Source organism: Capsicum annuum, chromosome 3 (assembly GCF_002878395.1).
Source record: "Capsicum annuum cultivar UCD-10X-F1 chromosome 3, UCD10Xv1.1, whole genome shotgun sequence".
Lineage (NCBI taxonomy): Eukaryota > Viridiplantae > Streptophyta > Magnoliopsida > Solanales > Solanaceae > Capsicum > Capsicum annuum.
The window spans coordinates 261,757,856-261,785,145 of record NC_061113.1 but is presented as its reverse complement, the minus strand read 5'-3'; the positions used below and the strand labels follow the sequence as shown (position 1 = coordinate 261,785,145).

The window sequence follows — 27,290 nt, the reverse complement described above, 5'->3', positions numbered from 1 at the left end:
ATCAGTTGTTTAATTAATTCTGCATACACTTTTGTTAGGAAAAAAAAACTCTGCGTCTTCTATTAAAATTTAAAATTAACGACACTCCTCATTTGACTTGCCTGCAATTCTCTACCGAGAATGGTTTGCTTCACAATTTCCATCCAGGTGGAAATCCTTTGCTACTGGCTAATTCTAATTTCTTATCAGGTAGAAAAGTAATAACAAAGTTCAACAGTTTGTTGTGTATTAAATCTGGATACCAATATAAAGAACCTGATTCATGATACATGACTCTTTATGTGAAAATTATAACCTCCATGGTGCTCCATCAAACTGCCCAAAATCGTGATAAAACTGCTTCGTTTACACTGGAATGTTAAGATGAGGCGATGGAATAAAGTTGTGGACCAAACAATTGGCTAAAGAAGGCGTCAAGGTGGCTCCAGAGATGGATTCTCCGGTCAGAAATTCAGGTTCAGGTACAGCGATGATGGAACCATGTCTGTACGGGAGAAACTAACAGTGATGACTTAATTAATGTTTTCTTGAGGGAAGTTACAGAAGTTTGCAACATACATCCCACAGTGAACCTTAGCTTAGGCCTAAACCATTGATGAAATAGTAGAGTCATGTCACCGTACTGTTTTAGTAGCTATTCACGGGCGATTACAAACTTGTGATCCAAACAAAAAGCTACAACATCTGCCACTTCCTCTAATTTTACAAGATTGCACACTTGATACTTCGATGAAAAATTATTTCTGCTTCTTGGACGGCTTATTCCTAGTCTGCCTGGGTTCAGCCGCTGGCTTGGTGGTCTTCTTCCCCTTTGATTGTGTTCTACTAGAGAGCTTGTGATCATTGCCCTGTTCATAATCATCATCACTCCCACTAGCATCATTATAGTCATCATCTTCATCATCACTTTCCTCTAGTTTTCTTTTAGCAGCCGTATTTGTTCCTCTAGTTTTCTTCTTTTGATCACCATCTTTTTTTCCCTTGGAGCTCCTGTTTTGTTTTGCTTTTACAGAAGACTTCTTTAGATATTCATCACTATCATTTTCATCACTATCACTGCTGCTCTCCTTCGACTTCTTTTTAGCAGAAGCTCTCTCAGCATTTGACCCACGCTGCTTCACCTTTGACTTCCCAGCTTCTGCCTCTTCATCTTGACCATCACTATTGTTATGCTCGACTTTCTGAACTTTGGACTGTTGCCGTTTACCTGCTACTTTGGCAGATTCAGCTCCCGTATTCTTTTGTAGGTCTGGCACAAAGGCTGATGTCTAGGATTAGAGAAAAAGAATGTGTTATCTAGCTACACTTGACACGGTTAACCAGAAAATAGTGTTAGAGAACCATACCCTGCCACCTGCTGTGATAAATTCTATTTTCTTCCCTGCAAAATACATAATTTTCTGTCAATGTTATTCATGTAGAGAAACTAATATAAGCATATAAAAAGCTGCAAAACTTTTATCTAAAATCACGGCAGAACAATGAGCACATATCATCTGGCGGTTACAAAAGAAAGCAGAATATATCTACTTCACAACAATGTCGATATAATGAGCAAGAATGATGAGATAACCAGAACCCAACCAGGAGTAGCTTAAAGGTGAGGAGCCAAACCATCAACAAAGGCCTTGCCAGGTTTCTTTTCCCGGGAATGGAAAATCCAACTGGTAGGATACTGACTACTATCTGCCCCAACTTCAACAGCTTTTTGGATGACCTGTGTACGTACATTCTGTGTCAAAATGAGGATGCACACAGAAAACTATCTCACCATTAACTTTTCCAGGCTTTTTGCCCCAACGGTAATGAAACAACCATTCAGAAGGGAAGCGGCTGCAATCGGCATCCACTTGAACCGCAAATTCTGTAACCTAGAAGTATCATCTCCGATGGCTAGCTATGAGGAAAGCATTCTTATACAGATGATAACTGATCGCAACATCCAGTTTAAGAAAGACGACCTACCTCATTAATGCACTTCAGCAATGTTGCACAGTGCTCTTTGGATATGCTTGAAGCAGACTGCATAGGATGGAGTCTTGCCTGCCAAAACAAACTTGACAAACTTGGTCACAAAAGCCAGATATTTCGAGTTGGAGCTTTCTTTATTTGGTCAACTTTGCAAGAGAAGCAAAAATCTGCTAGCAACATCAGTCTGTATCCAAACACCTTGAATTGATTACAGCGAAAATGAAGACACAAATTTGTCCATACTAGAAAAAAAAAAAACAGTATAACTTGAGTTTGAATGAATAAATAAGTAAACAAAATTTGTAACTTGCAGTAAAACATACAACTAAGAACCTCAAGATTCTTGTATTATGGCCAAGAGTCACACGCACCTGATATAGCACTTCATCTGCAATCCAGTTGCCAATTCCTGAAATAAAACTCTGCAGAAGCAACAGAAAGAAAAAGTTTTACAATGCCTACTAGAAAAATGGCTAAAACTCCTAATGAATTTAAGGGTGACATGAATTTTTCTCCTTCCTTATTAAAAAGTACTGTTTATTAAACTCTTCTTATACAGCAAGGGAGTTTCAATAATATGTTACTGGATCTAACTGTTACCACATGCTGGCTCCTAATGTTTAATGGATAACAGTTGGTTGATAAGAGTAGGAAAGCAACAGAAATATAGATATCTTTTCATGCATTAAAGCATTCACAGATAGATGTCACCATTCAGATATGCAGAATCTTTTAAGCAGCTGATACACAAATAACTTTATACTAGCAGACTAAGTTGCTCGGACTCTCCAAAATTGTTGTCTTACCCGTGATGGATCCTTCAAAAATACACTATTTTTGGAGGATCCAACACTCACCTGTCGACATTTTTAAAAAAACCGAGCAACATAGCTAGCAGGTAGTGATATGAAGTTATAAGCATTGTGCTTGCCATGAAATTTTGATGTAGCTATCCTACAAAACAAGCCCAAATTTCTGTCAACATATCTTCCCCAGTTCCAAATCCAAATGACTTTCTATTGCCTCTTTTCTCTGAATTAACTTTAAAGTAGGTAGTGATATGAATCAAGTTATAAGCATTGTGCTTGCACCTGAAATTCGGATGCAGCTATCCTACAAAACAAGCCCAGATTTTTGAGAATTTCTTTTTGACCATTTCCAAAAGTTCATAAGCTTGTCACAGAGAAGTAAAAAATGGTTTCTAACCTGGTCAAGTAATAAAGCCTTAATGCCAATCTTTTTCTTGCTCAAAGCTTTAGAGAACTCATCCGCAGTCATTGGCTCCAACAGTGCATCAGGACCAAGCTCAGATATTGGAGGCCCAGAAACAGGCTGCGATGACAAATTCATTGGGAGATAATATTCAGCATTTGTTTTCAAGGGGAAGTATCCATGGATTGGTGATGAATGATAATATCATCTTACATTCTCCAGTAAACGAACCCTGGCAAACCGCCTCTTATCAGTAAATGAAAGCTCCAAACCATCGTCCAACTACAAATGGAGAAACGGCAGATGATTCTGAAATCATCAATATTTAGTATTCTAACTGCAAAGAGAACGAATGCAATCAACAGCAAACATATTATGACATAATCACCATTAAAATGTCATCGCCACCTCAGCCTTGTCACAAGTTATTTCCATTCACAACCAAAGGCTTCAATCCACTTTTCTTTAACATACAGAAGTAGGATCCAGAAAATGCAAAATTAGTTTTCATAGTCCATCTAGTCCCCTTTTCCAGTTAAATGGAGCAAATAACTAATACAAGGTGGTTGATTTTAATGTCACTAGTCCGAAGTAATAAGGGAAACTGACTTACGAGAAAGCTACGTTAATTTGCCCATATGATAGCTATTCATATTACAATAAAGATTTTAAGTGGGTTTGCTTGGACCATGCTGTGTATGGATGATCTTTTGTATTTCAAGAGGGGTTGGGAAGGTTAAAACTGCCTCATACAAACAGAAAATGGTTCTAAATTTTGTGCATTGAGGAATTTCATATGTCGTCGTTTACAAAGGATGCAAACATGCTTCTACATCCATATCTTCCTTCACAAATTCCATCTGAGCCAAAAAACTACCTGACACCAATATCCTTATATGAATCTACTGTTAACATTATTAGCAATTGAAAAAAAGAAGACAGGCTGACACATTAACTTGTTATAAAAAGGAAACTTACCTCAAGGAAAACCTTTGAATACTTGGAAGGCCACTCGTCATCGTCTTTCACAGCAGACCTAGAACAATATTACAATTGTGATAAGTGATAAAGATGAATTCATTCTTTTCTTTGAACTAATCACACACTAGATGAGCAGCAAATTTGACATTGGCATTTTTTAAAGCAGTCCATTAATTAACCTTTTTGAAAACAATTTTTTAGGATAACTAAATGAGAAACTTTCCATAATTTGGGTAGATACTTGTGACGCTTAACCATTATTGTTCATCAGTTTGTAAACCGAATAACTCTACATACTTGACCAGCACAACATGACAGTAAAGCTCACCGTTTATATTTTGTAACTGCAACGCCCTTGATATATATAGCACCCGCCATTCCTGATCATATAATATTAGAGATCAAATATACAAATTAAGCAACAGAAATGTTATAATTTCCAATATGATAGCTTAACGATCTATTCTGTCGTTAAAACCTAGAATACCTCTGAGGAAAGGCAGAGTTAAAATATGCAAGAAATGACTATGAGAATGTCATCAATAGCTTAATGCTAAAAGATATTTGTGCATGAGAGCAATTTGATTTGAGCAAAAGCATATAGCACACAACTATGGTTTATGAGTTGCCTAGAGATATGTCATTAAGCTACCCGTCTTAGATCCTGTCCTCCTTAAAAGGAACTTGCAGTGACAACCACAAAATAACTTTTGGGACTAAAAGAAGATCATACCAAACCAATCAGCAAGGAAATCATAGACAAGAGGGGGTTGGTCATGTGGTAAGCACCTTCCACCTCCATCCCCAAGGTTGTGATTCGAGTCACCAAAGGGAGCAAAAAGGTGAGAGCTCATAGGGAGGGCGAAAAATAAAACCAAGCAAATCATAGGCATGTCACGTACACTACCTAAGATTTGGAATAATTGAAGGATAGTTCACTGGTTTTACAGGCATCTTCCTTGACATGACAAAATTAGTAACCTATATGCTTGGTCCTTTCTGCAGATCTGCCCAGACGGTTCTTAATTGGCAGTTACCACAGAAGAATCCGCATTAAGTAAGATGATGTCAAATAATCTCCCAAGTCCCAACACCTTGCCTCTTCCCCCGCATTATAGAAAAACACAATCACAATAAAAGGGATACATGGAGCCATTTCTTCAAGTACTCCTTCAACCTGTCCTTTTTGCATACCAAGGATAACTAAATCCACAAGACAGCAGTATAAGATAACCATAACTAGGGTCATTCAGCACCAAACTGGTGAATCTCATACTTTTACAAAATAAAACTATCATATTATATTAGTTTAAATACAATGTTTGTTTTGATTGTTACTTGCAATTTCATTGTATCGTATCGTTAAATCCATCATTAGTTAACGACAAAAAGTCTCATTTCATAATACAACCAATTTGGTGTAATTGCATCGTTACCTTTTTTATCCTCATTCTGTCTTTCCTTATTATTTAATAATCTTATTCTGTCATTTACCCTATCTTTTAATTCTAGATGTATCCCATACCCTACTTTTCTTGTGGGTTTATCCTTCAAATTGTTGATGTGTGAGGTCTCAAGTTCGACTCCCAGAAGAGACAAAAACACCAAGTGCTTCTTTCCATTTGTCGTAGCCTTGGTGGACAGAGTTACCTCATATCTATTGTTGGTTGGAGGTGCAAGTATCCGGTGAATTTAGTCGAGGAGCGCAAAAGCTGGCCAGACACCGCGGTTATTAAAAAAAAAATACAGTACGAAACATTACAATACAATACAATATGAAATAATACAATATGCAACTTTTTAACATTTTTATAGAGCAAAGTTTCTTAGTAATGGAATTTTTACTACAACATTGGGAATTGGGAACAAAAATCGTCAATTTTTGAGAAGCAGTGAAGGTTTTATCAACAAAGGAAGAGTAGTACTAACCGAACTGGAAAGTAGGAAAAGGAGGGGAATCTAGCTGAATCCACATGTTCTTTCCTTTACGATTAGCAGCTAAGATTGTTTTGCCCTCAAGAGAAGCTTTGAAATCATCGGAAGACACGCCGTCGATGACCTTGGAATCGTCGGCGATGATAGCTTTCACAATCTTCTTGCCTATGCAATTCTCCTCAATGGCTCTTCGGGCTGCCTCTACCTCCGGAAGCTCTGGCATCTTCGAGCTGTAATGGAGTTTCGCGCGCTTTCTCTCTCCAAGGGTTTTGTGTCAGAGTTGAAACTTGCAAGTGGTTTTCAAGAAAATTTAATTGAAAATATAGTAATAAAAAGCCAATCAACTCGTACTGCTTTCAAATTTCAAATTTAACTAGTGTTTGATCATAAATTTTATATATTTTTTGTTTTATTTTAATTTATAAAATTGTATTTGATATAGATTTTGCAAAAAAAAAAAAATATATTTTTTACGCAGTGTTCAATGAATAGTAAAAATAAAAGAATATTTATCACTTCCTCACAACTCTTATTTGTGATTTTGCGAATGCTAGAACACTAGTATTATAAACAAATGAGAGGAAGAAATTGGAGATATAAAAAGTAGTATAAATTAGTCTTCAACGACCAACTCAATTGATCATTCACTCAATGTTCTTTTCACAAAAACTAGCGTTTCATTATAATTTTTATATCAAACTCAAAAAAATTATCTTTAATTATCTGTTTTGTTAGATTAAAGTGTGGCCGGGTGATCAATGAACTGATTGAGAATCATAAGGTGAGATGTCAAATCATATTTCCATAGAGACAAAATAAAGCAGCACGTGATTTCTTTTCATATGTTTTAGCTTGATAGACAATGTACAAAGTGGGTGCATGTTGGTTAAGATACAAAGATTTTTTAAAAGAAAAGAAATATGTTTCGTTTGAGATTTTTTAATCATATTTTTCTCAGAGTTTTTCAAGTCCTAAAACTACTTTTACTCACAAAGCTTCAATTTTTTTCCAACTAAAATACATGTTTGAAAATCATGATTTCAAAAACTTTAATTATTAAGTTTCAACTTGCTAAACTCGCTTATTTTCCGAATTGAAATATAGATCATGGGCAAAAAATTTGATTTTGGATTTTGATTTTTGAAACGTGAAGCACCGGAGAATGATCCATTGCATCCCATATTAACATCAAATCACATCAATTTTTTTTATCATGATTAAGTGGTACAATAAATTAGTTAGAATGAATAATGTATTGGTTAAGCGATAATAAGTTGAATCGTATGACGTGTAATTTTTGTCTTTGGAGTTACAAACACTGATTGCATTTTCTTCTCAATTTTCCTAACTAAAGATTATAGAAAGTCTGCAACTTCTCTCCCTCTTCCCAGCTGTACTTTCTTGATTTAATTTGAATTCCATCATGTTCCTTCAAGTGCAAACTAACCATTACAAAAAACATGCAGAATTTACGAACCGTATAGATTGCCCTTTTCTTGTAAGTCTAGTTTGTCATCTAACTTGGGATGACGTTATGTGTAGTGTCTTCCCTAAGGTAAATTAATGTTCTTACTCTTTACGTGGCCATAAGTAAATATGCATTTTAAACAAGAAGCTTATGCACATCTACATTAGCAATTCCGGGTTTGAGGTTCAAGCTATTACTGTATTCTAAATTAAGAATTTCGACATAAAAAAATAAATTCATTAAGATAAAGATAAAGTTCGAAGGGAAGCTAATGAGTTTGGCGAACCCTATACATACACGTACACCAAAGAAAATGGTCATATAGGTCAAATTGCAAATTATTATGTAGTAAAGTTTAGGTACTTTTCATTATGTTTTTTTTTTTTTCTCTCGTGCTTGATTTAGTGGAAATTCAAAATCTCAGTAGCATTATTACAATGGACTCAACAAGTAAAGAAAAACAAAATAGCAAATGGAACATTGATACCATTGGATGAAAGGTAATGAATAAGTTTTCACACAGTAACATACACTATTGTGCATAAAATGAATTTAGAATTTTAAATTTGTTCGTATGAACTCAAACATAAAATAATAGTAGTAACTTAAAAATAATAAAGTCAAATTTAGTGAATTTGGAGATGTCAACTGAACAGGTTAAAATAGATTGAGTTGACCCCTTTCAGACTTGAAGGAATCATATTTTCATGAGCTAATTTTGTCATCCCCGAATAACGATACACCTGTAAGCCCTGGATGACAATGGCTGGTTACAACCATTACTGTCACTCTGAAGACAATTGCATGATCATTCATTTTGCCAATTTGTGTTTTGGTTCAGCTATACATGTAACTTGTAAGTAGCTATTTACTGAGCAAGTTGACTTCTTATAAATTTGAATTGGTGTGCAGGAAATTAAATTTGGGCAACTCTATGATCTGTACTTTGCTGTTTCATTTTGAATTCGTAATGTACTGAAGTTTGTGTAATAAATTGAAAAACCTAGAGTCAAGTGTAAGCAATAGATTTTTGCAATAAATTTAATTTCAGAAGCTTTCAAGATACCAAACACCCCTAATTCAATGCAAACACACGGATCCTAGCTAGCCGTTGCACTGGCCATAACAGACCTTTGGCTAATTCGCACTCAACGCCGGATCTACAATATTAGTTACCGCTTCAACCAATGGCGGACTCAGAATTTAAGGATAGTGAGTGCTTAAAAAATTTAAAAAGTAAAAAAAATAAAAAAAATCACCACAATAAGATTCAAACCCAGGGCTTCCTTCTAATGAAAGACGTTAAGATCAACTTAAATGTCGATCCAACCAACTTTTTATTACAGTGGGAGCTTTTATATGTTTTATACTTATTTTCTTATATTTTCTATGTAATTATACCTATTCTGCATCGAATTTAGTGGGTGCCGGAGCACCTCAAAATCCTACATAGGTCCGCCCCTGCGCTTCACGTAAATTTAATAGCTTCTTTTTTTGAGTCCTATATGAATTCAGTTATAGTTATATCATTAACTTAAAGTTCGTAAGATAAATTTTGAATCCGGATCTGCTTGCACTTGTTGTAATATAAGTGTGTGTCGCATAAATTGAGGTGTGAGTATTTTTCAACTCCTATTGGTGGGAAAATCCATGTCTTGCATTATTTCTTTCGTTATTCGTTCTCCCTTTATATTATCCTCCTTTTTCCAGATATTTTCTTGTTAATGGTGATGTTCTTACCAATAGATACATATTCTGATTAACTATTTCATCGAATTATACATACATGTCACTATTTGTTACTATGTACCAACGCAAAAATCAAAGAGCTTTGTGCCTACAAACTTGATCTGAAAGTACGGAGACAAACAAACGACACAACAGTTATTAAAGTAGTAATAGTTGATCTAACATGATTTACTAAAATTCTATAGTTTCGCCAGTGTCGGGACACATTGGATAAGCTTATCCCAAACAGGCAATATAGAATAATTAATAATTATCGTTGCTTCAAACGTGCAATCAATAATGCAGAAGCTTAGCTTGAATATAGCAACCCAAATCCAGTTCTTCAATCGTAATTACTTGGAGTAACTCGGGATTTAGAGTTAAAGGTAGATTCAAATTATATAATTCCATAAACATGTAAATATTTCTTCCACGTACTTTGACTAATAGACCTCTGCTCATCAAAACTTAAGCCGTTTGAGAAAAATTACTAAGGAATTTAAACATTTGCATACATTTTACGGCACGTTAGAGAGAGAGAGAGAGAGACATAACTGGTACGTACCACACATATAATTTCAAAACATCTGATCACATCAAGTCTGTACCAAGATCATTCTCCACATTCATGATCAATGTCTTTCATATAATTAAATATATTCATAAATAACACAGCACTAATTACTGATTAATTAAGTAGACGATGAATCGTTTCTAGCAGTTGGGGACTGAAGTGGAAACAAAGGCAATAGTTCAGGTGGTTCAGATCCTCTCGGAGTACTTAATGGACTTGGATGCAAATAAAATCCTTTCTCAGCAATAGCTTTCTCTTCTTCCTCCATCGGCGATCTCGGACTTCCACGTGTCAGCATTTCCAATGGTGAAATTGGGGAAGCCAAAAAACTCCTCTTCCTAGTTGATGAAGGCGAAGAAGAAAGTGGGCCCACCATATTAGTCCCATTAAAGCTACCACTACCACCTCCATTGTTGAGCATGATCTCAAGCTTTCTCGCACTTTGCCTCCTCTCATGGAGCTTGAAAGTGGGCCGCCGTGGCCCAGCCGGCCCAGGCCCAGTTACAGGGAGCTTCAAGGTGGAAGAATCTTGGGTTGCTCCGGTGAGCCTTTGGACAACGGCCCGGAAGTTAGACGGGTCGGCTTGAACGAAAGTGGTATTGGGTGATGATGAATTCGGGTCAGCCATGGTGATAGATGAAGAAGAAGAAGGGAGAAAGGAAAGAAAAAGAAATGCGGGAAGAAATTAAGGCATAAAAGGTGTTACTTTTTTCTTTTTTTTCTGTTTGCGTAAGAAAATTGGTAATGTTGTGTTGTGCTTTTATTTTGTGTGTTTGCTGGTTTAGAGCATCTTATCGAGGATTGTAAAATTGTCAGATACTCCAACGAGTAGGCTTTGAGCCATATAGGGACACCAACCAGCACAAATATATACTCTCCCACTTTTAAAATTATATTGACGCGGTCAGATATGATGTTTCTGCTACATTTCGATTAAAGTTAAAAACAATTATTAAAAAAATAAATAGAAGTGAAAGAAATAATAGATAGTAATAATACAACCGATGGTAAAAAACAAAACATATTATGTACAAAATAATATCACCATTACAATCGATATTGCCGACAACATGCATCACCAAAGTTCCAAGAACGAATATTAATTAGAAGAGGTGTTTGACTAATTTACCTTATTTATATGTTAAAATGGGTGATCTCTATTTATTGAAGTATTTACTTTTCTTGTCAGTTTGTAATCTCCAAAAACAATTATTACAGAGGATAAATGAGAAAAAATAATTAATTTTATCTTTAAATAGTGAATATCTAACAAATAATTTGAGATACATTATTTTTCGAAATAACAGTAGATTCTTTGGTGGGAGAGGAAGTATTTATAACTGTAATACGTTTTGACGAATTTACTAAAGTTGATATTTCCACTCCGCACGTTAAAAACCTATTCCACTTCGTCTCAAAAATTCCATGCGGGTTCCACACCTCTTTTTAAACTTAAATAAAAGAAAGATGTAAGTCAATGTCGAAGTGATTATTATATATTGGCTATAGCTAGTTGAATAGTGACAAGGCCGATTTAGAGATAAAGACATACTAAGGTATGATAAAATTTCAGCAAATAAATATAAATAATTTATTTCAAACTTGATACACTATGATAGAATCTCAAATTTGAATCATTAAATTCAAGGATCTGTCTCGATTGTTAACTTCAAATTTGGAGCTTTCTTACAGCTCTACCTAAAAGTTTGAAAAACTTAGTTTCACCAAAAGAATAACCAACATCTTCTACTCTTTAAATTAACTATACCTCTATAAAATTGGTCAAATATTCCATGAAATCTTACTTTATCTTATAAATTTTTTAAAGTTTTACGATGAAAGTAACATTCAGTGTAATATACAGATCAAGACAGATAAAATATCAGCTGATCAAAACATTCATACTCAGAAACGAATAATATATATATATATATATATATATATGAATTCATTGACATTATCTTGAATGTTGAAATGTTGCATTAAATAAAATTTACTGTAATACAGAAAAGTTATTAAGCTAGGTGCATATAATGGATGTTACGGAGTTGAAAAGTTTGAAATTTGAAGAGGGAAGAGGGAGCAATAAATGGGAAAGAGCTGGCAGATATATTATTTATTGTTATTATTATGAAATATTATGAATGATGAATCATGACAGATTTTTGTAACGGGAAACGAGGAACCTTTTTGGCACCACACCAATAATACAAGTAAACTCCCCTCCGTTTTTTCTTTCTTTAATTTTTTTTTTTAAAAAGATATCAGTATAATTTTTTTTCCTATTTTTTATTTTTCAGTACCAAAAAAGTTTCGCTTTGAAAGATATTAAAGACGATTGCACTTTTAAGACTCGAAACTGAAACTTTACTAATTAAAGATGAACAGATATTGTATGATATTACTTCACACCACCTTTCGTAGTGAGAAAAAAAATATTTTACTCAATAGAAGCTATATGTACAGTAGTATTATTTATTTATATTTATAAGGGATCGTTTGATAGAGTGTATTGAAAAGTTAATGCATGCATTAGTTTAATCTATATTACTAGTACCTTGTTTGGTATAGCTTTTTACCCTATGTATAAGTAATGCAAACATTAGTTAAAATATACACTCTATTGTGTATTGAGGTATGTATTACTATCTCTCAAAATCCATGGCATTAGTAATCAATGGATCTAATGCATGTATTAACATGCTTGAAGACACTATTATCCCTCAAAAAAATTTCCGCATCCTCTCCAACATATATATTAAGGGTATTACGTAAGAAAAATAAAAAATTAGAAATTTTGTAATTCTTGTTATTTTTAATATATCGAACAAAAACTGCACAGGAAAAATTCAAGCATAACTAATGCGATAATATCAGATAGCTAACACAAGCATTACTAATACACCATATTTTACATTATTCTTATACACTTTACCAAACAACCCATAAAAGTAGTCAAGTAGACTCCCTTTGTTTTTTCTCCATAAATTTGTTGTTTGAATCTCCTTTTCTTTCTTAATAATAGGAAGAATAAAAATTAGTTACATAGCTTTAGTAACTTGGAAAAAAAGGCTACTAATTTGTTATATCGTATTGAGAATATATTAATAACATAGAAAAGAATTACACTATGTCTGTATGTGAAATTCAAAAATAAAATTCAGAAGGAAAAATTATTTTACTTGAAGAGTTTATACTTGAAATAAATAATAGAATATGGGTTTGAAAAAGGATTGTTTGTCTTAAAATGCACCTTTCCCCTTAGATTACGTTAACTTGGGACATAAAAGCGTTTTTTCTGTTAAGTTTCACTTTGCTTTTTTATTCCTTTTACTTTGTTAGTTTCTTATATTAAGGTGGAACATATCAATAATTTCTTAAGTTTATCACTACGTTTCATTTAGATATTCAAAAAATATCTTATTTCGACTAAACACATGATAAAGTATTTCTATTAGTCGCTTCCACTCAAACTTCGAAAACTCTCTTTATGTAAATTATGTCGCTTGATTAATTATGTTCAGTAATCTTAATAAAACGTAAAACCTTAGACGTGTTCCAATTAAGGTTAATATCTTATTTCGATTGAATATCTAAACACATGATAAAGTATTTTTATTAGACCGTAGAGTATGAGTACAAGTTAGAATTGAAGTTTGTTGGAGTATAATATTTGGTTATTGTAACTAATTAATGGCGTAGTTTCTTTGCTTTTCTACACTTAGGTTTTCTTCTTTGGTTGCTTTGCGGGCTAGCCTTTCTCTTTTTGTTTTGTTTTTTTCGAATCAATTTACTACTCTTTCTTCAATGGGTGCCAGCTTCCATTTTGCTTCCTCTACAATATTCTTTTTCTTTTATATTGAAACCAGACGTATCATTAGTATAGATATACATCATGTGACATAATACAATCTTCTATACAGTGGCTAAATGGTCTATTGAGGAAAGATACTTCTCCAAATGATTAATTATAAAGTATGAAATTAATGTAATTCTTGATATATACAACAGCACCAACAACAACAATATACCCAGTATGTTCCCATACAGTGAAGTCAGGGAAAGGTAAAATATATGATGCTCAAGACAAAATACAGTCCAAGAAAAAGGTGTAAAAGGGGTACAAAAGACAATAAAGAATAACAAAACATATTAATTACCACGAAATAATACTATAAGCGATCTACCGGAAATAACATTTATTCACAAGAATTCAAAAACGAAAAACTACAAGCGTAGGCCCTCAAGAAAGACAACAGTCCTACCTACTAGCATGAACACACCCCAACCTCATAACCTTCTATTCTAATTCGCGTCCACTACACTATCATGTCCTCGAGCACATGAGATTAATTTTGAATCGCAACGTAGAATGGGTTGATTCTCTCCTATATTATATGTAATAGATGCGTGACCTATAATTGAGCCTTTTTAGGGTAGGACTATTATGGCTATTAAAATTTTTAAGTTAGGATAATCTTTTGATGTGGTATACACATCGACATTGAGTGTGGTTAAGTATCTTTTTGTCGAGCTTTTAAAATCAATATAATGTCACGATCCAATTCCAATTATATTTTATATGTACTTTCTTTTTCTTTTTCATAAAAAACATATAAAAAATATTTATGAAATAATATCAGCTCGACATGTGCATGCATATTATGCATATATACTTACTTCCTTTGTTTCAATTAGTTTGTCTTGGTTTTATTTTTTTCTTCATCTGTCTCAAAAAGATGCCTTTTTTTTTTTTTTTTTGACAATTCTTAACTTTTCATACATATAAAATTATGAGATTAAATGACAGTTTAATGCATTGTAAATATTATGTTTAATTTAAGACCACAATATTTAAAAATTTTCTATACTTTTTTAAATGTTGTGCGAAATCAAAATCAAACAAAAAAAAATAAAATTGAAAGTTGAATGCACTCCCTTCATTTCGAAATAAGTGAATTGTTAGGGTATTTATTGATGTTTCAAAATAAGTGAATCATTGAATTTTTTTTATAAATTTACCCTTATAATTTGACAACCAATTAACTTTTGAAAAAGTATTACAAGGTCAATTTTTTTTTTTTTTAAAGGTAAAAATGAAAAGTCATTTTAAGTTTATATCTTTAATATTTTTTCTTAATCTGTGTGTTAAAATTTAATAATTTATTTATTTAAATATGTTATATGGATCCCATGAGGGATTCATGTTTCAAAATGGCAACACATGTTCGATTGACAGGAGAAAAAGAGAAGAGTTTGGTTGGAATACGGCTAATGGCAAAGGAAACGTAGGCTCATCCAATTTTAGAATAATCGAAAAGACAAATCATGAATGAACTTTACCCATTGTGCTTCAAATGTCAAAAGGAGTTTTCAAATATCAATCATGTCACTGCAGACAATATAAAAAGTAGGCTGAATCCATGGTATTCCTCTAAAGTTGTTACGATCTTTCATTTAGGTATCTTAAGTGAATTTGTTCGTTATTGACATCTTAAGTAGTCTTAAAGTGTATTATTTTAATACTTTTTGTTGAATCAACAAAATTATACCATGTACATGTATTACAGCGCCGATAACATAGAAAGTGATCAATAATATTATGACATTTATTATTTTTCTCCAAATTAAATATTAAATATCTATTTTTAATTAAAATAGAAAAAAGTGAGTTATAAATATTAAAAATGACATGACATTTGTCATTTTTATCCAAATAATTTTTAAATAATATAATTTAAATAAAAAACAAAATCAACCCCACCCCCAACAAACCGTCTTCTCCAAACACCCCCACCCCCACCCCACGCCCCATCATCTTCTCCAAACACCCCAGCCCCCTCCCACCCTCACCACCCCCAAATCATCTTCTCAACGCTGCAATATGTGCTTCCCAACAACAAAATCATCTTCGTCCAGAAAAAAATTCAAAAAAAAAAATCATCTCCTTCAACAATGGCAATAACAGTGCTGTATTGAGGGTGACAAGAAATGGTCATTGCTTTCCTGATAATTTTGTCTTTGAATCAGTCCCAAATTCACCAATTAATTGCAAAACAAAACTAGGATAAAAGGCAATTTTGGGCATCATGGCTTGTGTCCATGTTTCGTCACACACTTCCCATTTACACAGAAAAAATGAAATCTTTGGAATCAATTTAAGTTGTTTCCCTACTAATTTGTGCTATTATTCTTGGCATGTTGAATACTTTGTTTTTTTATGAAAAATCTTTTTTTTTTTCTTTTTGGTGTTTGGTTGTGCAGGAAATTAAATTGTATGAAAAATTTATCAAAAGTTTGAGGAATGAAGGAGAAAATCCATTAATATCAAGAAAATAAATTCCTCAACAATGGAAGCTTGTAAAGAAAAAAAAATGGTGGAAAAAGGAGAAACAACGAGGAAGAAAGAGAAGGAAGATAAAAAAATTATGAAAATATTTCTCAAATTAAAATGACACAGTGAACAAGGTCCATTAAAGATGTCAAAGTAAAAGATTATGTCAAGTTCAGAGAGCTATCAATAAGTTTGGCCTAAAAAATAAAATAAATGTTTAATCATACATAATCTTCGAATCTACAATTTGTAGTTTATATAGATTTTTATGTAATGATTATAAGTATATGACAACAGTTAAATTAACATTCAAACAAAAATATATTAATATATAAAATACAAACAAAATTAAAGTTATTAACTTTTGATGAATCCACACGTCACTCTGTGAATCGGTCTATTTTAATTAGTTGAAGCTGAGAAAAAGTTAAAATTGAATATGTAATTTGATAAAAGTTTTGTAAAAATCATTGGGAAAAAAATTGTGTGAAATTCGAAGACACGTGTGTGATTCCTTAAAATATATTGTGAAGTTATTGATTTAATATATCACTTGAAGTTTAAACAATGAAGATCAGATTGTAGTGTTTGTAAATATTCATAACGCATAAATATTTGCAAATGGTACTAATAATTAATATTTTGTTATATAATATGAATGTCATGTGACATGTATATGTGTGAAATGTCATTTATTAAAAATAATAGTTAGTAATCAAGTTGGATTTGAAGATAAAAAATTAATTATTTAATTTGAATTTAAATAACTAAATAATTGATCAACTTGTCAAGTTGATGTAAGTTTAACAACTTTAAGGACTAAGTTTGATGGTCTATAGATAGTCATCCTTTATACATTTTTATTGATATATAAAAATAGTAAAATAAAAGTACAACTAAAATTCTCTCATTTCTTGATGTTTATTCCATAACATATTTAGTATTATAAATATTAAAATACTAGTATAAATGTTTAGGACAAAAGAACCCTAACTTGGATTGGCACTCTCCCGAACAAAAGAAAATTAATACACGTCTAGATATGATTCTTTTTTATTGGGGGAGGGGGGGTTGACATAGTGCACCATAGGGCGGAGCTAGCAAGGGTCTAGAGAGGTTCATCCAAATTTTTTTGACAGAAAATTACAATATTTATATATAATTAAAATTATTTTTACATATATATATTACATGTTGAATTCTCTTAGAGCTCTTCATGCTTTTACTTTTATATTTCAAATTTCATGTAGTGAAAATTTTAACTCGGTGACTGATGCATTACGGTCGATTTCACCTAGTTTGAAATTGAGACGTGTATCAACAAAAATATATTTTATCAACTAAACTTGTGTAACAAAGTTATGGGCCATCAACTTTATGAAAACGTTGACGTTGAATATTTGAGAATTGATAATAAAAAACACTTTAATAATCATGAGAATCATGTGTGGACGACAAAATCATAGCACAGTAGACTACGTTTCCAATCACTATTCGATGGAACATTTAACTAACCCTAAACACATATGATTTGTGCTTAAAAAGTTAATCCTCATTTTAAATAACGCGTTTATGGCTAAATCAAACACATTGGTTAATCACAAATTGATGAACTATTGAACCAACTGTGTTTCCTGTTCTCCACTATGGATAACTTTTTCTTTAATTTGAGAACAAATATAAATTCAATTTGAGATACACTACTATTAAACAATTATTATTTGGTGGACTTGAGAAGGAAGCTACATTGACTTTTAAGGGTAAAGCGGCAGAATTAATTATTGTTCATACATTTTTAGGGTGGTTTGGTAGATTATATAAGAATAACGTAAAATATAGTGTGTTAGTAATGATTGTGTTAGCTGTACTTGTATTAGTTATATTTGTCTTTTTTTTATGAAGTGTTTGGTTTGATGTATTAAAAATAATATTAATTAAATAATTTCTTTAATTTTTTTATTTTCTTTTTATAAAAATATCCTCCATATATATGTTAGAAAAGATGTGAATTTTTTTTTAGGGATAATAGTGTCTTTAATCATATTAATGCATGTATTGGATCCATTGCATTACTAATACCATGAATTTTGAGGTATTAGTAATACACACTTTAATACACAATAGAGTGTATAACTAATACAAACATTAATTATACATAGAATGCAAAAGTCTACCAAATAAGGTATTAACAATACACATTTTCAATACACTCTACCTTACAGTTTGAACAATGTATTTCATATCATATTATATCCTAATGTTAGCCACACCGTCTTCTATATATTCTACTATTTAGTACATATTTGTAGTACCATGCACCGTCTATTTGTTATAATAATAAAATTAATTTGAAGAAAAGAATTGCTGAGAGTTCCATTTCACTTTTTGTGCGGAGTAGTAGTTCCGACATTTTAGTATAAATAATAAGATAAAATAATTTCAAAAATTGATTAATATCTTAAATAAATACGAGCTATTATTAATTCTAAATTTTATCCTAAAATTATTGTCATTACGAGTACTTGTCTCGTCTCAAATTTTATTTAGTTAGGAGTAAATTTTATTAGCGATAGTAAATAATTATTATTGGTCTTTTATGACAAACAAAAATTTGTTGTTAAGAAAATAAAGGGTCTAGTTTAACTTAACTCCAAAAGTTGGTTTGATACGAGAAACTTGAATAACCCTGAATGTTCAAGAATGAGCATGTGGAGCTAGCGTGAATAACATAATATGAGTCTAACGTTGATACCATATACATACAAAGATTGCTTAAAATTATATAAGCAGACAGTTAACTCATTCTGTTGGTCCATTTCATTGTTTTGATTGCTAACTCAGTGTTAAGCTTCTTCAAATGCATGTCTTTTAGAAGATCAATTCAGTGGAGTAGTAATTTAATTGTTGAATTACACTTTTGATTCAGTAATTATTGTTTACTGCTTTTGATTTGTTAAATTAGCTACCTACTCATTTTTTACCAGCAATTATTGAATTTACAAGTGGAGTCATAATTTAATTTACAAAGGTTATTAGTAAGTAGCCGTTTGGTCATGAAAATTATTTCTTTTTTTTCTGAAAAATTATTTCACTTTAGTGAAAAAAGTGAAAACACACGGCGTTTGGCCATGAATACTCCAACTCCAACTCCGAAAAAAAGTACTAATATTCATGGCCAAACAGGGTCATATCACCTAGAAAATCAGATTTCAGTATTTTTCTACTTTTAGTCAAGTGACTCACTTATTTTGGTTTATTTCCTATTATTATTAGTCTTGTGGGGACGGAGTAACTGGGCTTCGGCCGAGCCCAAACAGCCCATTCAGAAAGCCGTAAAGGTCAAGGAATAGTCCATTGGGCCATGCATTATGTCCAACTCCAACATTTGGAGCAGTAATTAACGCCGCATGGCCGCTTTCCAGCCGTAAAATTGAAAAAAAAGGTCACTGTCTACATTTTTTCTTGTAGAAGTTAAAATGATCAATTTTTTTGAAAAAATATTTTTTTTTTTTTAAGAAGACAAGCTCCTTAAAAACGAGAAAATAACTTTCCATTCTTGGAATAATATCACAGCTCTTAAGATCTTATTCTACAGTGACAACAATTATAAACATCCTTGGTCTCCTTACATAGTCTTGCGCAATACTTTCCTCATGAGTTAGCTTTTGAGGTTGAGCAAAACTTAATGTCCATGAGTTGGCTTTTGAGGTTGAGCAAAACTTAATGTCCATTTCTTGATCACGCTCTACAAACTCTCTACCTCACTTTATGAGGTAGATGTAAGGTATGTGTACACATTATTTTCTCCCGACCCCACTTTGTGAGACTACAATGGCTATGTTGTTGTAATTTGAACTGATAAGAACGCTCCAGACCCCACTTTGTGAGACTATAATGGGTATGTTGTTGTAATTTGAACTGATAAGAACGCGATCGACACTAGTAACTATCATCAAAAAGGAAACCTTTCTCATAGCATGGCGAACAGAACAACCAGGAAATGAAGAAAACAGTTAAAAACAGTCAAGTACAAATGGCTAACCTTATTTTTCTATCAACTTCATACCATAATGTGGCTACCAGTTAAGTACATTAGAAAGAAGAAGACAGTGTGTATATAAGGAACTCACGGTTATCTCCTCCAAGAGTATTTATTAAAATCAAGCAACACTAGTATTTAAAAACAAGGAAAAGAACCTAAAACATCAACGATATGAAGGTAGTTCAAGAGTTAGATCGGAGTGACTTATAGAGATAGATCAGCCAGATCAAACGATCTTGAAACAGCTCGACACCAAGAATCCACCTTCTTTTTCCTCAATTCTTCTTCTAACACAGGTTTGAATATTGACGCCTGCTTCATATTTTCCCCGGAAGCAAATATCTCATTCTCCTTATAGACTCCAACAGCTAATCCGGCAGCATAGGCTGCCCCAAGAGCTGTTGTTTCTATATCAGCTGGTCTTACAACTGGACTACCCAACAAGTCAGCCTACATTACATAAAACATAAAATTATACATGGATTCCAAAGGAAATCAGCTGTTGTTTTAACATGTAACAGCAAGGGTAATCTATTGAAATAAAACAGTAAATCCTTCTAATTTGGATTCAAAATCTAGATGAATGAAAAATGAAGATAAAAGATGACTAAGAGAGTATCCAATCATTACTTCCCTGGAAAGGGTTGTAGGATGAGCTGTTCAATGGAAATTTCTTGACAATTATAATGGCACACATTATTTTAAGATGCATGGGGTGCTCGGTATTGTACCCAGACACAAAGGACCAAGTACAATCAGACTTCACTTTATCGACAACAGTCTCTCTATCTGCGTATACACCATCCTACCCAGACCCCACTTATGGGACAACAATGGGTATGTTGTTGTATGAGTTTAAGGAAATAATGTACTAGAGTTAACTGAATCAAAACTCTTACCCAGTTTAAATTTTCAGTAAAAAATACAGTACTATATTCTACTACAAAATTACATATCTAGATGTTCATAATGAGTTGGATATCCTGCTACTCCAATTTCACATTCGAAAGGCCAATAAATCTTTGAGAGATATCCAAAATCACTTGAAGGGGCTGCAGAAGAAGAATAACGCATTAAAGGCGAAAAGTAATCAAACCTGAATTTGCATCAAAAGGTTGTTGACTGTAGCACCACCATCCACGCGGAGTAAGAACTCTTTTCCCTCGCTCTTAGCTTCACCTTTCTTTCCAGCATCTTTGTGCATGGAATCAAGCACATCTTTTACCTGAAAACACATGCTTTCAAGTACCGCTCGAGCAATGTGAGACTTGTTGGTAAATCTAGTTATACCAATGCAAACCCCACGAGCATCATCACGCCACCATGGAGCAAACAATCCATTAAATGCAGGAACAAAATACACTCCTCCAGTAGAGGTAACTTTTGATGCCAACTCCTCAATTTCACTAGCACTGCTGATAATGCCTAGACTGTCTCTAAGCCACTGAACTGCAGCACCAGCAATGGCAATGGAGCCTTCTAAAGCGTAATTGACAGGTGCTTTTGGCCCCAGCTTAAAGGCTACTGTGCTTAGCAGCCCATGGTCCGACTTAATCACCTCTTCACCTGTGTTCAGAAGTATGAAAGCTCCTGTTCCATATGTGCTTTTAGCCTCACCTTTTCGACAAGCTTGCCCCACCATTGCTGCATGCTGATCACCAAGACATCCCGAGATAGGGATCCCTGTGATTGGCCATCCTTTAGCAATGTTTCCAATAATCTCAGAATTGCTAATAATTTTTGGCAGCATCTTTGCCGGAATTCCTAAGGTGTCAAGTGTGGATTTATCCCAGTCAAGAGTTTTAAGATTCATCAGCATAGTTCTCGATGCATTGGAGAGATCAGTGACATGTAAACCATTCTTCACACCTCCTGTTAGGTTCCAAATTAACCAAGTATCGATAGTTCCAAAAATGGCATCCCCCTTTTTAACAGCTTCATTTAACCCCTCCACATTATCCAACAGCCACAGCAGCTTCAATGCACTGAAATAAGTGCTTATAGGCAAACCACAACTCTCAACAAAATGAGTACGTCCCCCTGACAATTCTTTCTCCAATTTTCTGATACCAGACAAATCATTGATACAAAAGTTAACATGCTTTGATTTTAACAGTAACAAACACAATTAGTTCAAATCTCAAGAATTAGGAGGAAAACTCCAAAAGAGTGATCAGTGAGAACGCAAACAACTGTGGAGACGCATCTCACAGTCAACATACAAAAACTAACACCTCAGCCTGAAACTATTGCACTATAGTAAACTCCAAAAGAGTAAACAAGTCCATTTAGAATTTCGTCGGAGAAATACACTGCTTAAAAAAGTATGTGCGTGAATATGTACACAAGAAACAGCTACAGTAATCTTTTTGGCTGCTATAGCGAAATGCAATTGTAGATAACATACAGTACAACATAACATGAAAAATGGTTTAGAGGAGAAACCTGGCCCTTATAGAAATTGTTATTGAGGATGGCTATCATAGAGAAGTCTGACTGTGTACTATAATTAATCCCAAACTAATTAGGTTGCTTGCCTTTACGAAAATTCTGTTTAATCTGCTCCATTTGAGTAATTTTCATCATACAATTCAACAGGCAAGGTAGAGGTAAGGATGCATACACATCACCCTCCCACGACTCCACTTGTGGGATTACAGTATTTAAAGGAAAAACAAACTGATATTGATTCTGCAACGAAAGAGGATTTCAATTTTGATTTAAAATCAAGAAACAGAAAAGGTAGGGAACAGATATAAGACCTGCAAATAGAACTGGTACGGACATCCATCCAAACAATGGCATTGTAAAGAGGAAGGCCAGTGGATTTGCTCCATACAACAGTGGTCTCTCTCTGATTTGTAAGACCAATGGCTTTCAGTCCATTGTCCACATTATGGCCTTCGGCAGTAGCCTTATCAAGAGCCCTCGCCATACAGATCCTCACACTCTCCACAATTTCCATTGGATCATGCTCCACCCATCTACATGTACATGACAAAATCAACAAACCCAATGATCAACATCACAAAAAGAAGATCAAATCTTTAATCAAAAGTGCATAAACATCAAGAAACCCAATGATCAAAATCCAAAAAAGATTCAAATTTCTAATCAAAAAAGCATAAAAATCAAGAAACCCATTGATCAAAATCGAAAAAAGATCAAACCTTTAATACAAAGAAAAGTAAAATATGAGTGATTAGTGATGATTAATTACCCTGCTTGTGGATAAAACTGAGTGAATTCAACCTGGTGAGACCCAACAGCACTAGCAAAACGATCATAGATGATGAATCTAGTACTGGTGGTTCCTTGATCAAGGGAACCAATGAACACATCTGCACCAGACATTCTTGTTTTTCTTAGAATGAATCACAGAAAAATTGAAAACAACAGTGTAAAAAGGAAACTTATGCTTAAGGGGAAAAAGTCAGAATAGGACTACATAAGTGTGGAAGCCGGTTTTTTGTGGAGTAATAACATAAAAAAGGACTGCGAAGATAACAATGATTTTTTAGTTTAATGGGCAAATATATTCTTGGAAATATTGGTATGTTACAGATTTATATCTTACTGTATGCGTGATTTTATTTTCCATAATTCTATTATTTGAGAGTCCTAATTATACTAATAATTTTTGCTCAAATATTGACGATAATGTCAAGAAGTAGGGAGCGTTTGACTTTGATAATGAAATGGATGGCTATTTTTCCAAGAAAATTTATTTGAAACTTTATTACTCAGCTTGTCTTCACTTGCTTCTGTATATCCAGTTGGTGGTCATGTTTATCCAATTGGATTAAGATGATAATCCAATCAACAATCATATTTTATATTAGAAAAAATCCAACAAATATTACTGTGAGTTTATATTTTCGTAATTAATTAATGTGCATATATCCTCATTCCATAATTATAGTATTATTATATTTGTTAATTATAATAAGATTTGATTTGTAATATGGTAGTTATTGGTAATAGGTGATAAGATTTGATTGGGGATGTGGTGGCAGCTGGCCAACCTAAACGGCCAGTTATTGTTTCCCATCTACTCTTCATTTTCATATTTTTTCATTTTTCAGTTTGCTAACGTAACTTGAGTTTTGACTTTGTGACGCCTTTCAGGGTGTGTTTGGTACCGAAGGAAAACATTTTTCACAAAATGTTTTCAATTTTCTTATGTTTGGTTGGCTCATGTGTTTTGAAAAATATTTCTCAAAATCAACTTATTTTTCTTAAATTTAAGGAAAATGACTTCCTTTCAAAAAGTAAAGACAATATTTTTCAAAACTCTCTTTCAATCTCACTTTAAAGTTAAAATGTTCATACAATTCTGAAAATCATCTACCCCGCCCCCCGCCTCGAATACCCAATCACCCCGAAACCACCCCTACCCCTACCCCACCCTCAATATTCAATTGTCTTAGAAAGTATTTCCAAATTTTTCTTAGTCCATCTCTTACCCTCACCCCAGCCCTACCCCTACCAGCGCTCCTTACAAAACAATATGTACATTTTATTAAAAAATTCAAATTTTTCTCTTACCGCCCACCCTCCCTTTCTCCCCTTACTGCCCCCTCTCTCATCCTTCCCCCCGCCCAACCTAAAAAAATAAATATATTTATTTTTTTAAAAATTTCAATTTTTTCTTCTCCCTTACCCCTCACTCCCCTACCTTGACCCCCAGCTCCTACTAACCCCCCTCCACCCCACCCCCCGACCAAATTTTTAAATTTTTTTTTCACAAAAAGAATTCAAAAATTTTTCTTACCCCACCCCTACTACCTATTTTGACACCCCCGCCCATCCGCCTACCAACCCCTTCTCAAAAAAGAATTTAATTTTTTAAATTTATTTTTTAAAAAAGAATTCTAAAATATATTTTTATGCTTTATTTAAACACTAAAATGTATTTTTTAAAGAAAAAAAAATTCATTCACCAATCAAATACTAATATTTTCCGAAAAATATTTCTCATCTACCAACTAAACATAAGAAAACAAGCAAGAAATCAACTTATTTTCCAGGAAAACATTTTCTAGGAAATTATTTTCCACGAAAAACATTTTCCTTCTTACCAAATACACCCCGAGTCTTTCACGGCTTTCCTATGAACCTTTTGAAGAATGTCCACATGACAATTACACGCAACTTGGGCTGCCTTTAATTTTTTTTCATTTTATTTCTTGTTGAATGATTTTCAACTTGATGTTCAGTATCATCATTAGGGTTCAGTTAAATTTAAATTTGTATCGAAAAGTCTCACATTAGAAAACAAAACATTCTCTTACGTAGAGGATTTCCGTTAGGGCTTTCTTGTTGCAATGGGCATTACGAAATTGGTTAAAAATAAGTGGTAAAAGAAAGTGATTTAATGTAGATATCGAATGTGAAAAAAAAAAAAAAATTACAAAGACAAATTATATATCTATTGATTTAATGTAGGTATTGAATGTGAATATATTTTTAGCATTGATGCCTTGTGGATTCACCTACTGATGGGGATTTGCACAAATGACCTATTAGTAACTTCTATAAGCATAAAATAGTTTCATTCAATTACTTTTAACGGCATGCCCTACAAAAAAAAATAAAAAATTATATTAGTGAATTGGGACAACTTTCATTATTGATCTATCGCCTTATTATTATAACTTTGAGAAATCTCTACGGACAATGTTCGTGATCATTACTTTTATGATGTTTGAATATATATTTGGCGTTATAATAATGTGTTGCATCCATATGAACATTAAAAAGGTACTAAAGTTGAGAGTTACATTTTGGTTTTTACACTATGTAGCAATTTTAACAAAGTTCAAAACAAAAATAATAAATCTAGTACTGTCTCAAAAGCAGAGATTAATGAAAGCAGAGTATACTATAGACATCTAAAATGAGATTAATGAAAGCAGAGTATACTATAGACATCTAAAATTTATGTAGTCTTCAATAAGAATTCAAATTCTGTTAGAGTTTTAGAAGGCTACTTTACCCTAAATCTCGCTTATTTAAAGGGAAACATGTTCGCATCTTGAATATCCCATAAACTGATGAATTTTCGTAAAAATATCAGATCTCCCCTCGAATTCAAGAGAGAAGAATCAAAGGAGGAACAAATTTGTAACCACAATCGTTTATCAATAAAAAATTCTTGTTTCTTCATATTTTTGTTTGTGGTTAAAATTTATTTTTCATGAATTTAAATTTTGTTGCAAACATATACGTCACCATTATTCCTACAAATTATTCATTGACTATATCCTTGACATATACACCTAAATAATGGGTACGAGATTATTACGATAATAACGTAAATGATTTCTTTAATCAATTGGCTTAAAATATTCGTATTGTATATATGTATTACCCAAACTCATCAAAAATTGGAGGGGCATAATTAGGGAGTAAAGGCCTAAAATTATACATTATCTTTGATTTAGACACAAAATAATACACATTCTTTCAACTGATGCACTAATAGTCCTTTGTGTTTAAAAAGTGGTGCATTTTTAGTCATAACCCTAACACCGTTAACTTTTTTAACAGTAACCGTTAGTAAATTACCATACATTTGATCATGGCATTGAATTGCTAAATTATTCAAGTAACCACACTTTTGCTACTTAGAAACATAGAAACATCTGTTTTGTGGGCTAAAAGATGAAACACCAGATAAGATTGTATAATTTCTTATATCCTGTGTAGGCAAAGGTGTGGAGGAGAACATGCTTGTAGCTATGTTACTATGCATGTTTGGCATTGCATACTGCTCTGTTGATGTGCCTTGTAGAAAAGGATTACAATGGCTGGCTGGTTTCATTACTGGAATTTGATTATAATTGTTGATCATATTAGGCATTGGTTTTAGGACAGTATCCGAAAAACAACGTGATGAACTTTGATTATATATACAATTCGTCCAAATAGGAAAAATAGAAGTTGTTAACGTTGTGAGGGGTAGTAGGCATATGTTGTGATGCTTGTGATTGTGGGATTGCTTCAAATAATACCATATCCAAACCATTAATTGCATCATTTC

General features: G+C 33.0%; 3 protein-coding genes across 7 annotated transcripts; all 3 read right to left on the bottom strand.

Moving 5' to 3' along the window:
• Positions 1 to 487: 487 nt before the first annotated feature.
• Positions 488 to 6,436, bottom strand: LOC107862041 (formamidopyrimidine-DNA glycosylase). Of its 5 annotated transcripts, XM_016707479.2 has the most exons (11): positions 6,094 to 6,422; positions 4,493 to 4,544; positions 4,162 to 4,219; positions 3,397 to 3,465; positions 3,178 to 3,303; positions 2,343 to 2,393; positions 1,966 to 2,043; positions 1,772 to 1,871; positions 1,615 to 1,704; positions 1,347 to 1,381; positions 488 to 1,268 (listed from the first exon to the last, which is right to left on the bottom strand). In XM_016707479.2, exons 1-11 carry the CDS (start codon positions 6,320 to 6,322, stop codon positions 738 to 740), a joined length of 1,419 nt encoding a protein of 472 aa, XP_016562965.1. In that variant the 5' UTR covers positions 6,323 to 6,422; the 3' UTR covers positions 488 to 737. The 5 variants fall into 5 exon arrangements, with proteins under 5 accessions (XP_016562965.1, XP_016562963.1, XP_016562962.1 ...); XM_016707477.2 differs by lacking the exon at positions 1,615 to 1,704 and having other exon boundaries at positions 6,094 to 6,436; XM_016707476.2 differs by lacking the exon at positions 1,772 to 1,871 and having other exon boundaries at positions 1,615 to 1,717; positions 6,094 to 6,421.
• A 3,402-nt stretch (positions 6,437 to 9,838) lies between these two features.
• On the bottom strand, positions 9,839 to 10,718 carry LOC107865859 (VQ motif-containing protein 11). Its single transcript, XM_016712052.2, has one exon. The coding sequence runs from the start codon at positions 10,495 to 10,497 to the stop codon at positions 9,988 to 9,990; it is 510 nt and encodes a 169-aa protein (XP_016567538.1). The 5' UTR covers positions 10,498 to 10,718; the 3' UTR covers positions 9,839 to 9,987.
• Positions 10,719 to 20,231: 9,513 nt separating this feature from the next.
• On the bottom strand, positions 20,232 to 24,102 carry LOC107862040 (glycerol kinase). The gene is made up of 4 exons (XM_016707475.2): positions 23,466 to 24,102; positions 23,008 to 23,229; positions 21,342 to 22,308; positions 20,232 to 20,695 (listed from the first exon to the last, which is right to left on the bottom strand). Exons 1-4 carry the CDS (start codon positions 23,597 to 23,599, stop codon positions 20,450 to 20,452), a joined length of 1,569 nt encoding a protein of 522 aa, XP_016562961.1. The 5' UTR covers positions 23,600 to 24,102; the 3' UTR covers positions 20,232 to 20,449.
• Between the last annotated feature and the right edge of the window lie 3,188 nt (positions 24,103 to 27,290).